The sequence below is a fragment of the Pipistrellus hanaki genome (assembly GCF_964339955.1).
Source record: "Pipistrellus hanaki genome assembly, chromosome: 10".
In the NCBI taxonomy this organism is placed as follows: domain Eukaryota; kingdom Metazoa; phylum Chordata; class Mammalia; order Chiroptera; family Vespertilionidae; genus Pipistrellus; species Pipistrellus hanaki.
The window spans coordinates 16851836-16868183 of record NC_140512.1 but is presented as its reverse complement, the minus strand read 5'-3'; the positions used below and the strand labels follow the sequence as shown (position 1 = coordinate 16868183).

At 40.6% G+C, this 16348-nt stretch overlaps 1 protein-coding gene across 4 annotated transcripts in view; it reads right to left on the bottom strand.

Annotated features, from left to right (window-relative positions):
- SRPK2 (SRSF protein kinase 2) overlaps positions 1-16348 on the bottom strand; it is a 166049-nt gene that overhangs the window by 31836 nt on the left and 117865 nt on the right. For all 4 annotated transcript variants that reach the window (XM_084897824.1, XM_084897825.1, XM_084897827.1 and 1 more), the window contains 4 exons: positions 12112-12220; positions 11118-11205; positions 10822-10909; positions 4809-4915 (listed from right to left, as the gene is read on the bottom strand). In XM_084897824.1, coding sequence (XP_084753950.1) covers positions 4809-4915; positions 10822-10909; positions 11118-11205; positions 12112-12220 — 392 coding nt within the window. The remainder of the gene's footprint in view (positions 1-4808; positions 4916-10821; positions 10910-11117; positions 11206-12111; positions 12221-16348) is intronic.

The window sequence follows — 16348 nt, the reverse complement described above, 5'->3', positions numbered from 1 at the left end:
ATTAAAATTTGCAAAGTACTTAGAATTTTGCGTGGCACACAGTAAGCACTGAGTAAATATTTGTATTTATTGATAGCAGTATCCTTCTAATCTAATAAGAAAGGTACCCTTATTATTCCCATTTACTTATGATGAAATTGTGGCCTGAGTTAATTAAGTTGGCCAAAGTCCTTTAGCTAAACTAAGGTATAACTGTCGCCAAAACCCAGCTTCTTTATCACTCCATCTATTGCTTCATGAAAGTCAACAATATTAAGCTTTGAACAATAAGCAATGGAAAAACACTAGAGGTTTATATGGACACTAGAGGCTCGGTGCATGAAAACTCATACACTGGAGGGGAGGGGGGTCCCCTTAGCCCAGCCTGCCCCATTTCACAGTCAAGAAGCCCTCAGGGGCGGAGGCGACCCAATGACAAGGTGAAGGTGTTGCCCCCATCACACCCCTACTGCTGCCACTGCCAGCAGCGCAAGCCTCAGCCGGCCCTGGTTACCTGAGCCTTGGGCAGCCCTGGGTGGCTGGGCAGCCAACATCTGAGGCTTGCTTGTGCCTCAGGCCGGCCCTGTGTGGCTGTGGGGCTAAGGGGACTGGAGGACTCTAGAGGCAGGCACACAGAGCAGCCGGACCCACCTGGGGGCAGGGTGAGCCCAGCCATGCCATACAGCTGCCACCCGAGCGAGGCTGAGGGGACTGGGCACCGCCACCTTGTGGCTATGGGTGCCATCACTGAGGGTATGGCAGTCAATTAGCATATTCCTTCTTTATTAGATAGGATATAAATTTGTAAAGTTTTACTTAGAGAGGTAACTGCTAATGGAAAGGAGAACAAACTAGAATAGGGAAGAAGATGGGTTGGACTCAAGAGAGCAGAGAGAAGCCTGTGAACTGAGGATGGTGGTGCAGGAATGGAAGGGACACCAAGAGCAAAAGATACAGCATAGGAGAGACCTAAGGCCAGATGACTGGTGAAGAATGGCAAGTGGCAGAGCCACAGGGATGATTGAAACGAGGTCAGCTATGCTTGAACACAAAGGCAAAAGAGGACACATGGCAAGAATATTAGAAAGCTGGTCCTGCCTTGTCTTGTTTGGGGAGGGATGTAACCATGCAGGCCTGTTAATAAAGGATCTTCTCAGTACTATTTAGGAGACAAAAATACTACTCATATGCTGAGTAGGAGGGATGAAGGGAAACTCAGGTAAATAGGCTATTAACTAGAATATATGATAATCTATTACTTTTAAAAGTTAAAAGTTTAGGGGAGAAAAAAAAAATCCAGATTCCATGATAATATGCTATATAATAAAAGCCTAGGTGGTGTCACGCCCTCACACAACATTGCCACAAGATGGCTGCACGCACAGTGGAAGTGGGGCCTGGTGGCGGCTCTGCACAATGAGGCCTTAGGGTCCTGCAGCTCTGCGTGGTGTAGGAGGCTGGTTCTGGCATCTTCGCCACCTCACGTGGAGGAGGTGAGTCCCGGAGTAGGAGGCAGGTCACGGCAAGGGAGGGCAGTTATGGGCAATCAGGCTGGCAGGGGAGCAGTTAGGGGGCAATCAGGTTGGCAGGCAGGTGAGCAGTTAGGAGCCAGCGGTCCTGGATTGTGAGAGGGATGTCCCAGATTGGAGAGGGTGCAGGCCGGGTTGAGGGACACCACCTCCGCCGCCACCTCCCCCACTCCTCCCACATGATTTTCGTGCACCAGGCCTCTAGTTTTTCTTAAATAAACTTAAAGATAGGTTTCACACTAAAACAAAACTTCTGCTCACAAAGCATAAAAGAGCAAAGTGTAGACCCTGTAAAATCAGAATTTCATATTGAAATTTTCCTAGAACAATAAAACACAAGAGCTATCTAATTTCCAAAGTACAGTGTATGTAAATAACAGAAGGATAATACACTCAGTAAATCATTTCTTCAATCATCAAGTAGGCATTAAAGTTCAATTAAATTGCCCGATTTCATCTTTAGATTTACAGGCTCTTTTACTTGCTAAGAAAGGCTAGATTGTTTTCCCATTCTGGAATACAAAATAAATGTCAACTGTTTATCTGCTAATGCCCTTTCTTACATGACCAAGCCTGAGTACTGACATGAGTAACAATGGCGACAGCCTACATCTTTGCAAGTGTGAAGTTCAAGGGAATGACAGAACCTGTAAGAAATATAGGCAAAATTGTATTTCTGAAATTATTCACTGTTTGTTATAATATGTAAGTCATTTTATATTTTCAGGATTTAGCGGGAATAATTAAGATATAATTACTGAAGCAGCATTTGGGAATCACATAACACCAATGAACATATTAATTTTCCCCCTCATCGCCCATCTTCTAAAGAAAAGCATTATCTTTTCACATGAGAAATTAACCATGTTAAAATAATGAGTTAAAATGCTACTATCTAAAGCCTAAAAGAGAACAAATATATTATTAAATAAAAGCTAGCCAGAATCCCCTACTAAGTACATATGCATACCTAACATAATATTATGAAAAACTATAGTCCCTGTTGTGTAAGCCACTACAGAAAGCCCTTCTCTTACCAACCCCTTTCCTCAAATAACATTTATAATATATTTCTTAAATATTTTTTTTATTGATTCAGAAAGGATGGGAGAAGGAGAGAGAGACAGATACAGCAATGATGAAAGAGGATCCTGCTCACCCCACACTGGGGATCAAGTCTGCAACTTGAGCATGTACCCTGACTGGGAACCAAACCATGACCTCCTGGTTAATAGGTCAATGCTCAGCCCCTGAGCCATGGCGCGTGGGCAAGTCTATAATGTCAGAAGATGAGCTGTCAATTTGCACCATAAAAGGACAAAGATAAATGAAGAGATAAATACACAGGCTAAATAAACTAAGTTAACTACACACAATCTCACAGGAAAAAATCTAACGATTATAAACATAAAATCCTACCTAATAAGAATAATATGCAAATTAACTCTCACTCTGCTCCACAAGCCACACCCACAAGCCAATCAGAGCACGTATGCAAATTAACCCCAACTAAAATGGCTGCAGCCACATAGGCTTGGGTTTCTCTGGCAACAGAAGCAGCCAAGCTTTCCATCTGCTCTAGCCGGCCTAAGCCTCCATTCCAGGCTACAAAGTTCCAATTATAGAAGGTAAACAACAAACGGCTACTGCCATGGAGCGAGCAGGAGGCTTGACTCCACTCCAGGATACAAAGTTGTAGAAGGTAAATTGTAGAAGGTAAATATATCCCAGATACCAAGGCCTCCACTTGGGTCGCTGGGGGGGCGTGGGCGGCCTGCAAACCACCACAGGCCCTTGCCCAGGCTGCCCTATGCCCCAAGGGAACCTCCACCTTGATCCTGGACACCCTTCAGGGCAAACCAGCCGACCCCCCATGCACCAGGCCTCTATCCTATTTAATAAAAGAGTAATATGCAGATTGACCATCACTCCAACACACAAGATGGCTGCCCCCATGTGGCCAAAGATCCTGCCCCCATATGGACACAAGATGGCCACCAGAAGATGGCCAGCATAGGAGGGCAGTTGGGAGGGAACAGACCTGCAAGGGAGGGTAGTTAGGGATGACCAGGTCGGCAGAGGAGGTAAGTTGGGGGCAAACGGGCTAGCAGGGGAGCAGTTAGACATCAACAGGCTGGCAGGCAGAAGCAGTTAGGGGCAATCAGGAAGCCAGGAGGGTGAGCAATTGGGAGCCAGCAGTCCCAGATTGGACAGGGTGCAGGCTGAACTGAAGGATGACCCTCCCACCCACCCCCATGCACAAATTTTGTGCACCGGGCCTCTAGTTTTTTATAAAATGGGTTTAGAACCTAGGTACTGATTTGCATGTATGCAAACTGGTAGGAAGGTTCTTTTTCCGGCCTCAATCTCTAGGATGTACAATTCTTCAATTCCCTGATTATTTCCAATTTAAGAATTCTGGACCATAGCCTATATTTCAGGTCTGGAACCCTCAGGCAAATCTAGTTTAAGATCTGGACCTGGGGGAAAGGGACAGGCTCCCAAGCACTCAGTCTTCGTCGCAGGAAAACCAAATAACCTCCTTGATATATAAATTACTTTGAAGTGAAGAAATACCCACAGTTATTATCTATTCTATCAGAATAGGTAACCCAGAATATGTCATATCTACAACATTCCTAATTTAGTCTGTAAGGGAATAAGCAGAATACAGAGAAATATAATCCGTGCAGAAAATAAAATCTGGTAAACATTTCTAATCAGAAAGAGATCTTCCATGTATGTATACGTTCATTTTATAAATAATTGCTAGCATATGATCATCAAACCAGACCCAGACCCATTTTCTTTTGTCAAGACAACTGAACAAAACATAAATCTAATACAATACTCTCTATATAACAAACATTCCTTATATTGTTCATTTATCCTTCATCTAATACCTAAAAACAGCAAATAAGCAGAAATAATTTCTTTTGAATTATTTTCTAAGGAACAAAGTGGGACATTTTATAATAATAATATTAGATAAAACAAATTTCACTATACCATTATCATTACCTTAAAAAGACCAATATGCCCAAAGAAATGTATACCTGATATTTATATATTGCTCCCGTAACAAACAGAATGGCATAACATTAAATATAAAACTAATTTAATATGTTCAAGTTATTATACACTGTAACATATGCATACACCTAAAAAACAAAAATTATAAATCAAGAAACTTGTATGTATATGCTAGTGCATTTTTAAAGAACAAAACAAAATAGTAATTTACGTTGAAAGCCTAACCAATTAGGTATTAGCGGGTGGGGCTGCCCTCATAAGCCTCACCTGTCGAATGATACTCTTCACACAACGTAAAGGCAGGCCTTGATAGTTGGACTTGATGATCCATTTGAGGAGATGGTGGCCAAGCACTTCGAAGACCATGCAGACATCTGGGACATGGTTAAGGATGATCACTTGTGGATACATTTCCTGAAGTGATGCAATTACTAAATGCAGCAGCATTGTGGCACATGATGAAACGTTTCTTTCTTCATAACATGCACTAATCTTATATAATCTTATATAATTAACCCTTTGCACTCCGAACCATTCTGGACATTGGCTACCAGCTACTCGACGCTAACGGCGGAAACGTGCATTGAATTAACTCAATTCCCCGTAATCACTAATAAACTGCAATGTCCGCTGAGAGGGGACATCCGAGTGATATGCTAGAATTCCGATGTCCCCTGAGAGGGGACAGCGGAGTGCAAAGGGTTAAAGGCTAATATGCACATTGACAGAAGGGCAGGACTATTCGCTATGATGCGCACTGACCACCAGGGGGCAGACACTCAATGCAAGAGCTGCCCCTGATGGTCACTGCACTCCCACAGGGGGAGCACCACTCAGCCAGAAGCCCTGAGCCAGGCTCACAGCTGGCGAGCACAGTGGCGGTGGTGGGAGCCTCTCCTGCCTTTTGGCAACGCTAAGCCATCAGTCAGACATCCTCGAGGGCTCCTGGACAGGCTGGGCTGAGGGACCACGCCACCTCAAGTGCATGAATTTCGTGCACCAGGCCTTTTAGTACTATCAATAATGCCCAAAATGGTCCTTTCCTATTTCTCACTTAAATAAAATGATGAAACATTTACTGCTTATTAAGTGCCAAAGATTATTAATATACACCTATAACAACCTTAGGAAATAATATACGTCTCCCCACAGAAAATGAGGCGAGCAAACCTCAGTTAAAGAACTATCCCACGTTACAGTCCAAAGGTGGCGGTGTCAGGACTCAATCCCACACTTACCTGTGCTTTCCCTCATTTCAGCACATTTCTCTCTGATGATCAGCCTTAATGAAAATGAGCAAGACTAGAACCTCATGATAAATTAACGAGAGAGAAAAAGAACTCCCCTGTCCTAACTGTCCTGTCTGCTTGCCTAAATTTATAAAACACTTTATAAAATAGAAATTAAATAAACTCAGTGAAGACATTTTATCTTTTCCTTCAATATTTTCCACTGTGTAACTAGATTAATTTTAATATTGTAGGCAGTTTTAAAGAATATATGATCACAATATAAGACATGGCATTAAGACCAACCTATCATAATGAAAACAGAAATTCTAGTCAAACACCAACACTCCAGAACTATGGCCCATCATATACATATACTTAGGTCATTCCTACTGGAAGATTTAAAATGACCCTGAAACCATCTGCAAATACTTTATCTCTGGAGGCCTATAGATAGGTTATTAATTTAATATATTTTACAATATCTGCATCTACCACATCATTACAATAACTACTGCTTTAAATATTAAGAAAAAATTTTCTACAGTGTGGGAGAACATGTGAGCTTCAGATTTATGCGTAGATAATGTAAAACCAGTTTCCCAGGCATATTACAAAAAAAAAAAAATCAAAAACTGAACTTATGAACACACAGAGCCAAAGCCCAGATCTCTACATAATGATTTCTACATCCCTGACAAATCGAAACTATGACTTCTTACCATTTAACAGTAAAAATAGTCACTAGAATGTATATGCAGTATTTTTTTTAAAACTTCATTTACCTACAAATAAACTGGTTTCTCCAAAGAAACCATATTCCTGCCAGCTGGGCCAGGAACTGCCATGCATATCTGCTGCAGGAGGGGCTGCCCTGCCCGCCCATAAACCATCAGTCAAGTGGAGAACAGAAGCAAGTCAGGACCAGTTCTACCTTCCTATCTATCACAAGGGAAAATGCGCTCAGCAATGAACAGAAATGATACTGGAGGAAACAGAGAGGTGGCATTAACAGTCAAGGGTATTTGCTAGTACCTCCAATTTCGCTCTAGAGGAAATGCAGGCATACATGCATTATTGCACTTCACAGATGTTGCACTTTTTTACAAATTGAAGGCAATACTCTTCCTCCACCAACAAAAAGACTGTATGGTGATCTGGAAGTGAATCAGCAATATCTCTGAGGTATGCCTGTATAAAAACCTCAAAAATACAGAGTATGAGGGGAGTGCTTCCCTAGGAAATGAAAACTTAGTGAGTGCATGCACAGGATGTCATTCTGGAATTTGAGCTGAGATTTAATTTTGTCCTCAGGCTTCTGGAGCTTGAGCAGAACAAATATCAAAATGTTGGATCTGTTCCAAATATGATATAAATAAAGGAGACAGCCAAAGATGGGATAGGAGAACCCTGGCTCTTAACACACCCTGGCACTCATTAGTCACAGGGTACGGAGCAAGTGCCCAAATAAAGACACAACAGTCCCTTTTATCGAAGGAGATATGTTCCGAGACACCTAGCGGATGCTTGAAACCGCATACAGTACCAAACCCTATATATCCTATGATTTCCCCTATCTATCTATATATAAAAAGCTAATATGCTAAGTGTGCACTGACTGGTAGCTATGACACACACCGACCACCAGGGGGCAGACGCTCAATGCAGGAGCTGCAGAGCTGCAGTGACTTGGCAGCGGCAGTTCTTAGGTGATGCACCCCAAAACCAGACAGGAGGGATTTCGATTCTTTGCAGGGCCACACGATTCCACCTTCGACCATAGGTTATGTTGTTGCTGGGGCACTGTTGGCCCCAAATCTGGTTTACTGCACACTTGCGTTTGCATTCCACACTCTGTATGACAGCAACTTTGCAGAGTGCCCTGTTGCACTCCGAGACCCCTCAGGGGATGTAGGAGAGCCAGTTTCGGCCCGATCCCCACAGAGCAGGCCAAAGGACTCCACCTGCTGGAGGTACCCCGCGCACTCTACAGGCGCCCTTCAAGCCACAATGCCACCCCAGGGGTGGCCGGCTGGGGAGGGACTTCGGGAGGTTGGCTCCAGGGCATGTATAGCCCTTATCACCCAGTCCCATCCTGCCCGCCACCTTCTAATTAATTTTCTTTCAATGTGCACGAATCCATGCACCGGGTCACTATTATGTACATACACAGTATACCCATGATGCTTAACTTACATATTAGGCGAAGTAAGAGATTAACAATAACTAATGATAAAACAGAATAATTATAACAATATACTGACAATATACTGTCGTAAATGTTATGCGAATCTGGTCTCTCCCAAAATATCTTAATGTGATACACTCATCCACCTTCTTCTGTGATGAGACAATGCGATGCCAACATGATGAGATGAATCCAGGTAAATGGCTACTATATGGGTTATTTGAACACAAGTGCTGAGATGCTACAACAGTTCATCTGATAGGTGAGATAGCTACTAAGTGACTAAGGGGCAAGTGAGAGGACCATGGACTGGCTGTCTCGTGCATGCCCCCTATAAACAGAATGGATATGCTAGACAAAGGGATGATTCAAGTCCTAGGTGATGCTATTCAGACTGGTGCACGGTTTAGAACTATGAATTACTTTTGCAATTTTCCATTTAATATTTTCACACTGCACATAACTAAAACTGCAAAAGAAAACCTCAGATACTGGGGGCGGGGGGTAATGGCTCTATCACCTGCCTCAGGCTAACGAAGGGTTATCTAAGAGGATCCAATATGAAAACATGGAAAGAGCATTCTGGATACTAAAGGTATTATTTCTTCTCTGCATTTGTGCCATCAGCTCTGACCTAGAAGTCTTAGATTACTCTGCTGTCAACGATCCTGAGGTTGCCCTGTACCAATGCCCTCTACCAATCTGGAAAGGATCACCCACCTTTTCACAACCTCCAATCACCTCCTCCCGAGACCCCTCAAAACTAACAAGAATGCAAACTTACCACCAGCCCAGGCAGAACTGATACATTCAAAAGAGAAAGGGAAGTGATAAGGTGCCTTTTCTCTGTCTTCTTGCTAGACACATTTCTTTCCCAATAGGAGCTAGAATTAAAACAACAACTTCCAAACCAGCTAACCTTATAGCTGATTAAGAAACTTTTATCTTTCAAAAATCACTCATTTCCAGCAAGATAATTTCTTCTTGAGAAAGCAAATACTCTGTGTACTATTTCAATGATAATTTTAAAAAGTAGTTGAATGATTTGATCTTTAAGCAATTAAAGCAAGTTGATACAGACTTAAGAGGAAGAGAAGATATTTAGGAGAAAATATTCCTTATATGTTGAAAAGTGATTCAAACAAGTCATTTTTCCATTATAAAGAAAATTTGTATCAAGTATGACATGATACCAAGAAATTATTTTTATTTTATTGGATGAGCTTTGTGGTCTTTTTAAGTCTGTATGTTTCAAATATGTAAACTGACATTTGTAGAAGTAAAAGAACATGACTTCTAGGATTTGTTTTAAAATAATTTAGCACGAGATAAAGGGTAAATAAATAAAGCAACTGTAGCCAGTTAATTCTTGAATTTGGGTGAGAAATTTATAGAAATTCTCAGTAGTACACTCTCTAATCTTACCCATGTTGGAAACTTTACATTATAAATGTTCTTGAAGAAAAACAATGGAGGTTCTCTTTCCATCAAGGACTGGCCTACATCAGATTCACCAACAAGTATAGAAAATGTATCACTCTGAGACAGGATAGTAAGCCAGGACAAGTGGAATAGGGAAACTGAGGCAGGTAGTTACATGGCCATTTAGTGAATAGCAAATCCTAACTTCCCTAACAATGGATACTTAAAAGTAAACAGCTTACACTTCTCCCCACAGAGGGTAACAGCTTAAGTCACCCTACGTAGGGAGACTGGGAGTAGAAACCCAAATGGTGCCATTGGCCAACCACACTCGCGGACAGAGGAAGGGAATACATCTCATTCTGGCGCATCAGCAAAAAACTGGTTAATGTATTGCGAGCCTCCTAAGACTTCCCCTGAACACCCGGCCTTTAACACACTCAAGACAAAGGACCCAGGCCCCGCTCTCCCTCCCAGGAGCAGGCTATGCCTTTCTTCCCACAGTGTGCATCTTCTCAACTCGAAAGGTCATGACACTTGCAACCAGGGAGCAGTGGCTGTCCTGGGCTAACCTCCTGAACCTGTTTCCGAGGCCCTGTTTGCTCTGACTTTCCAGCGAGCCAAAGCCACCCCACCAGGGCTCCTTTCCTTCCTATTGTTTCCAGGGAACCAAAGCAGCCCCGCCCAGGTTCTCCTGTTGCTTCTCCTATGCGAAGCCCTTCCTCGGTTCACTGTCCCCGGCTTTAATAAATGTCTTCTCAAAATCACTCACACTTGTGTTGTGGAGTCTTTCCTGAAGGAAATCAAGAACCCACACACTACAGGTCAGCCGGAGGCCGGTCCCCTATCTGGTAACAAGTTGACTCTCTCCAGACTTTTCCAAAAATGATAAACTAAACTAAACTAAACCAACATATTTCCATATTTACCTGGCAGAAAGATGGTACTATGCAGGATCAGGTGTGACTTTGCTATGGTGACATTAGCAGTGCATTTTTCCTTCTATTGCCTCAATGAATTCTTTGCCACTACTGAAGGATACCTCGCTCTTGTATATGGAATTTTTTAAAGTTTCAAGCAAAAAGAAATGCTGATATATACTTCCACCAACCACTATAAAAATAAACTTCACTAGAATTATTTTAAAAGATTAATAATTCCATGCAAAAAAAAAAAAAAATTTCCATGCAAAATTCAAGTCAGGTTATGTAAAATAATTTATAAGATGTTACTACACCAAAAACCCCGAAAGCTCCTGCAGAGCACTCAACATATCACCTCCCAACATTCAGGGATTGTATGAGAGGCTTTATGTGGAGAATCACAAAGCGGAGCAAGCACGAGTTTAGGCGGGCTTACACATTCCAATTTTTCAAAAGCAAAAAGAAAGACTACAGTATAATTCAGCCATTAGGGAGCACAGGAGTGTCAGAAAGGATACGAATGCCATTCATGCCTGAAATCTTGAAGTCATCAATTAGCTGTACTACCATGTCTTTATTTGGGTCACTAGGATCACTTTCTCGAACCTATGGAAAGAAAAGTAAGTCAAGCACTTAAGTGTTTAAGACCAAAAATAATTTCCATTATACCAGACAAAGTGGTTTTAATATAAGTGATATGATGAACTTATAAAATATAAAATCAATTTTAATTTAGTAAAACCCAGAAAAATCCCTTTGTAAGATTTTAAGTTATTAATTTCTCTTCTATTATTCAAGTTTTTGCAGTACTTACACATCTGAGCAATTTTATTTCATCCAAGGCTGTCTCCGTATAATGCTGGGCACTTTTTACAACTTTCATTGCAACAAATCTTTTCCCCCTTTGGAAAATGCAAATTTAAAAAATATTATAATTAGAAGTGATCATTATAATGAAATTTACCCAAAAGTAGAAATTAAAACATATATATTTTATTAATTTTTTACAGAGAGGTAGGAAGAGGGATAGAGAGTTAGAAACATCAATGACAGAAACATCGATCAGCTGCCTCCTGCACACCTCCTACTGCAGAAGTGCCCGCAACCAAGGTACTTGCCCTTGACCGAAATCAAACCTGGGACCTTTCAGTCCATAGGCCAATGCTCTATCCACTGAGTCAAATGGGTTAGGGTTAAATAGAAAGTTTTAATAAGCTTTCATTTAAAACAGTGCTTTTCAAATTGTAGGTCAACAATTTCAGCAGCAGAATAATCCCTTATAATGGTTTGTTTTTTCCTCATAAAATGAAGTAAACTAGAAAATGTCATCATATGTTATATAAAAAGAGTATTATCTTGTAACACTAGTTTCACTTCACATACACACACGCACAAAAAAACAACAATCCATGTGCATATTTATATTGGGTTGCAATAGTGTTTCATGCTATAGGTCAAAGCTTTAAAAAGGAATCAGAAACAACTGATTTGGAAGGTCTACATGTTAATTTATATGTAAATGGGTTGTGGGGTATCTTGGTATGGATAAATTTTTTGGGGGGGAATGATCCTACTATAATTTCAATGAATAAGCCTCAGATATAAAAGCAGAGGAAAGTTAATATTTTAAGATAACAGGAAAATGAACTTCACACGAAGGGGGAAATGTCTAGCTAGGGCAGGGCAGACCTGCGCTGAGCACTTTACACTGCACGGCAGAAGCAGCTGTGCCCCTCAGCCAGCTTGTGATAAAATAAAGATGACAAATACGCCAGGAATCAAGAACACAAACGACAAAGAATACTTACTGCATATCCCAGCACAGCCAGACAGTAGAGAAGTGTCCCCATCCCAGCTTCCTAATAACATGATACCGGCCATTGAAAAGGTCTCCAATTTTCACTGGATGATAGCCACCTTTTATTTAAAAAAAAAATAATAATAATTTCAGAAAAATAGTAACAGAATATCATCTCTTCCTTTGTCAGTTCTTGATACCATTAAAGAAAGCTGTGAATAATAAAAATCAGATTAAAATATGTTTAATAGTGTAACGTTTTTCAAGAATGTTTCATCAAAAGAAAAGTGTCCTTTGCCTTTCTACTAAGTTAATTAGAAAGGCAACAAACCACCAAGCACTTCATAACACTTCAGGATTTATATTTACGGCTAGGTGTAAAAAATATGCACACTAGCTCCTGACATTTCCTGATAAGTTAAACAGCAATCTTGTTAGATCAGTACAATGTAACACACCAAAAAAAAACGCTGTGTATTCTGCATAAGTCTGCATATACTAACAAGGAGTCCTATATAATAAAAGCATAATATGATATTCTAATAATATGCTAAGGATGCTATGATGTGCACTGACCACCAGGGGGCAGATGCTCCGACCAGTAGGTTAGCTTGCTGCAGGGGTCTGGCCGACTTGGGACTAGGCGAGAGGGCTGGACACACCCTGGAGCCCTCCCTCGGCCCCTCCCTGGCCAGCCCCAACTGGGACTGGTTGAGACAGTTTTATTGAGATACTATTGGCCCAGTGCATGAATTTGTGCACTGGACCAATAGTATCTCGATAAAACTGAAAGAAAAAATGGCTTACTTCCTTAGAAGGTTAAACTAAAATTAAAATAGGCTCTGAATTTACACTACAGTTTTAAAACCATTAAAACTAACACTAAGAAGGAATAAAAGAAAATTCATTTTCAAGTATGAATTAGGGGCACTCTACTAGGTACTTTATTCTCAAAACCAAGTTCAATGAAACTAAAATAGCCCTGGCGGGGCTCGGTTGCTTGGAGCATCATCCCATACACCAAAAGATTACAGGTTCAATTTCCAGGCAGGGCGTGTGGGGGAGGCAACCAGTAGTTTTCCTCTCACATCAATGTTTTTTCTCCCTCTCTTTTTCCATTTCTCTCTCTAAAAATCAATAAAAACATATCCTCGGATGAAGATTGAAAAAATAAAATAAAATGAACTAAAATATGTTGCAGGTATTCCACAGGGGAAGCAGAGGAGGGGAAAGGAAGAGAGGAGCAGTTCCGTTTGGGATTGAGAAAGAATTTAAGCAAAGCAGATTTCTTGAGCAAAGTGGTTCTCAGAGCCACTTAACACACAATGGGAGCCTCTGAGAGGAGAGCATGTTACCAATTCCAGACATATCTGCTAATGAAACCATTTCTTCAAAGAACTAGTAACATTTCACAGCACAAAGTACTTAAGAAATAATGATACCTACTTCATCCTTTTATTTTCACCCAGGGATATGTCTTAGAAAGAAGGAGGGAGGGGGAAGAGAGAGAAAGAAAGAGATTGGCTGCCTCCCATATATGCCCTAACTGGGCACTGAACCCAAAACCTGGGTATGTGTCCTGACTGGCAATTGAACCCACAACCGTTTGGTGTAAGGGATGACACACTAATAAGCCACATCTGCCAGTGCAGACGGTGTCATTTCTACACTGATGCAGTAGACATGATCTCCAAGACAGTAAGCAGTAGGTTTAGGGATGGAAACTGGCTCTGACTCCTAAGTCCATGGCCTGTTCACCAGTAAGAAATGCACGCCAGCCCTGGCCTGGTGGCTCAGTTGTGAAAAGTTGTCCCATATCCCAAAAGACTGCAGATCCCATTCCTGGTTGGTGCAGGAACAGGAGGCAGCCAATCAATATATCGATGTTTCCTCCTTGGGTGAGGATAAAAAATAAAATAAAGAAATGCACTACATGTTTAACAACTGGAGGACTGTTTACCAGTCTCAGTCCAAAGGAACACCTGATAGCTTAATTAAAAGTCGTTTAATACTTAACTGCACAGTATTGCTAACATTACAGTCTAAATTTAAAAACAGTTTAATTAGACATAACAAAAAGAAACTTCTATCACTATTGTATGTTTCAGATTTGGATTCTCAAAGAGCCACAGTGTGTAGAAGTGAACAAAAATAGAAGAGCACTCTTTGCAATGAAATCACACAGATGCTCCTTTTCTCAATGGGACTTTGAAAGTTGAACAAAAGAAATTACTTAGTCCAGGAGCCCATAAGATAGCTAAGAATATTGTACCTAAAAATAGGACAACTAAACAAGAGGAACATAAAAAATTTTAAATACAAATATAAAAACAATTCAAAGTGCTAAATACTTATCCTTTTATTTTGAAAACTTGACAATTTTATAATTTTTATATTCAAACTCACATATCACAACAGAAAACAAGTCTACTCTGACCATTTTTCAATCTCTTTTCACAGAATGGTAATGAACACTCATGCTGCTAAGGCAGACCACATAAGTACTCAACACACCAGGAGTCAGAGAAAACAGGCATTGCAACCACTCTTTAAAAATTCTCCAATTCTCTGAGATTAGCAAACAATGTATATCAGAATGACTTATTAGCAGTGGACACCCCATGGCCCACAACACAAGGAATCTTGAGAACAGTCACAGACTAGACAAAGACCCCGGGTCTCCTTGCTGCTGGACCAGTGGGCAGTACAGGACATGCGACAACAGTGCTAGCCCTGGACCTGCTCAGAGCATCAGGCAGAGTTCCAGAAAGGGCCAAGCACTTGAAGAATACGATGACTTAGGGGTTTAGTTGATGTTTTATTAGCCATAAGTTTTCCTTTTATTATTAAAAAATAAACATTAGATTGCATTACAAACAAGAGAGTACAAGAATGGACTGTTAAGTAATCATTAAGTTCACTGCCTGGCTTCTTTTCCAACTCCTAGTTCTCAAGCACCCCCAAGAAAACTGTAAAGTTCTACCTATACTATTTTTATTTTTATTTTTTTTAATTTCAGGAAGGAAGGGAGAGGGAGAAATAGAAACATCAATGATGAGAGAAATTATCTCTCATCATTGATCAGCTGTCTCCTGCATGCCCCCTACTAGGGATAAAGCCCATAACTCAGGCTTATAACCTGACTGGGAATTGAACTGGCAACCTTTTGGTACATGGGACAACACCCAAGCAACTAAGCAATACTGGGCAGGGGCTACCAAACATTTATTGTGGGGATTCAGAGGGATAGTAACATTCTTCCTGAAAACTAAAGAGGAAGAAATATTCCATACTCATGCTATGAAGTCAGCATTAGTTTTTACTCAAAAACCTGGCAAAGACATTTTAAGAAAGCTATAGACCAATTTTCCATATGATATAGATACTTTCCATATGATGTAGACAAAATTTCATCAAATCTAATTTAAACAACATATAAAAGACATAAAACTTCATGACCAAGTGAGGTCTATTCCAGAAATGAAAACTTTGACTTAATATTCAAAATTCAATGGATTGATTCACCATGATTACTACACTAACACTAGAAAACCATACAGAATTTCTAACTACTATGCTATACCCCTAAAACTAGTGTAATACTGGATGTTAACTGTCATTGAAAATAAAATTTTAAACCATATGATCAGCTCAATAAACAGAAACAGCATTAGTCCATAGCCTACATACACTCTTGTTCAAAACTGTCAACAAAATTGACAGAAATTGAAAAAGACTTACAGCGGGGAAGATAGGGAGATATGGGGGAGATAAGAGATCAACCGAAGGACTTGTATGCATGCATATAAGCAAAACCAATGGACGGAAAACTCTGGGGAGGGGGGGAGGGCATGTATGGGCGTGGGGGAGGGCAATGGAAAGATATGTACACATATAATACCTTAATAAGAAAAAAATAAAATATAAATAATGAAAAAGAAAAAGACTTATGAAAAACCTACAGGTAACATCAGACTTACAGGTGAAAGACTGAATACACCATCTCCCCCACCCCACCCTGGCCGCCCACACACACACACACACACACACACACACACACACACGATCAGGAACAAGATAAGGATGTCTGCTCTCACTACTTTTATTTAACACTGAACTTAAAAGTTCTGGGCAGTATAATCAGGCAATAAATAAATAAATAAATAAATAAATAAATAAACAAACAGAATATAGACTGGAAAGGAAGAAATAAAACTATTCACAAACAACAGGACTGTCTGCAAGGG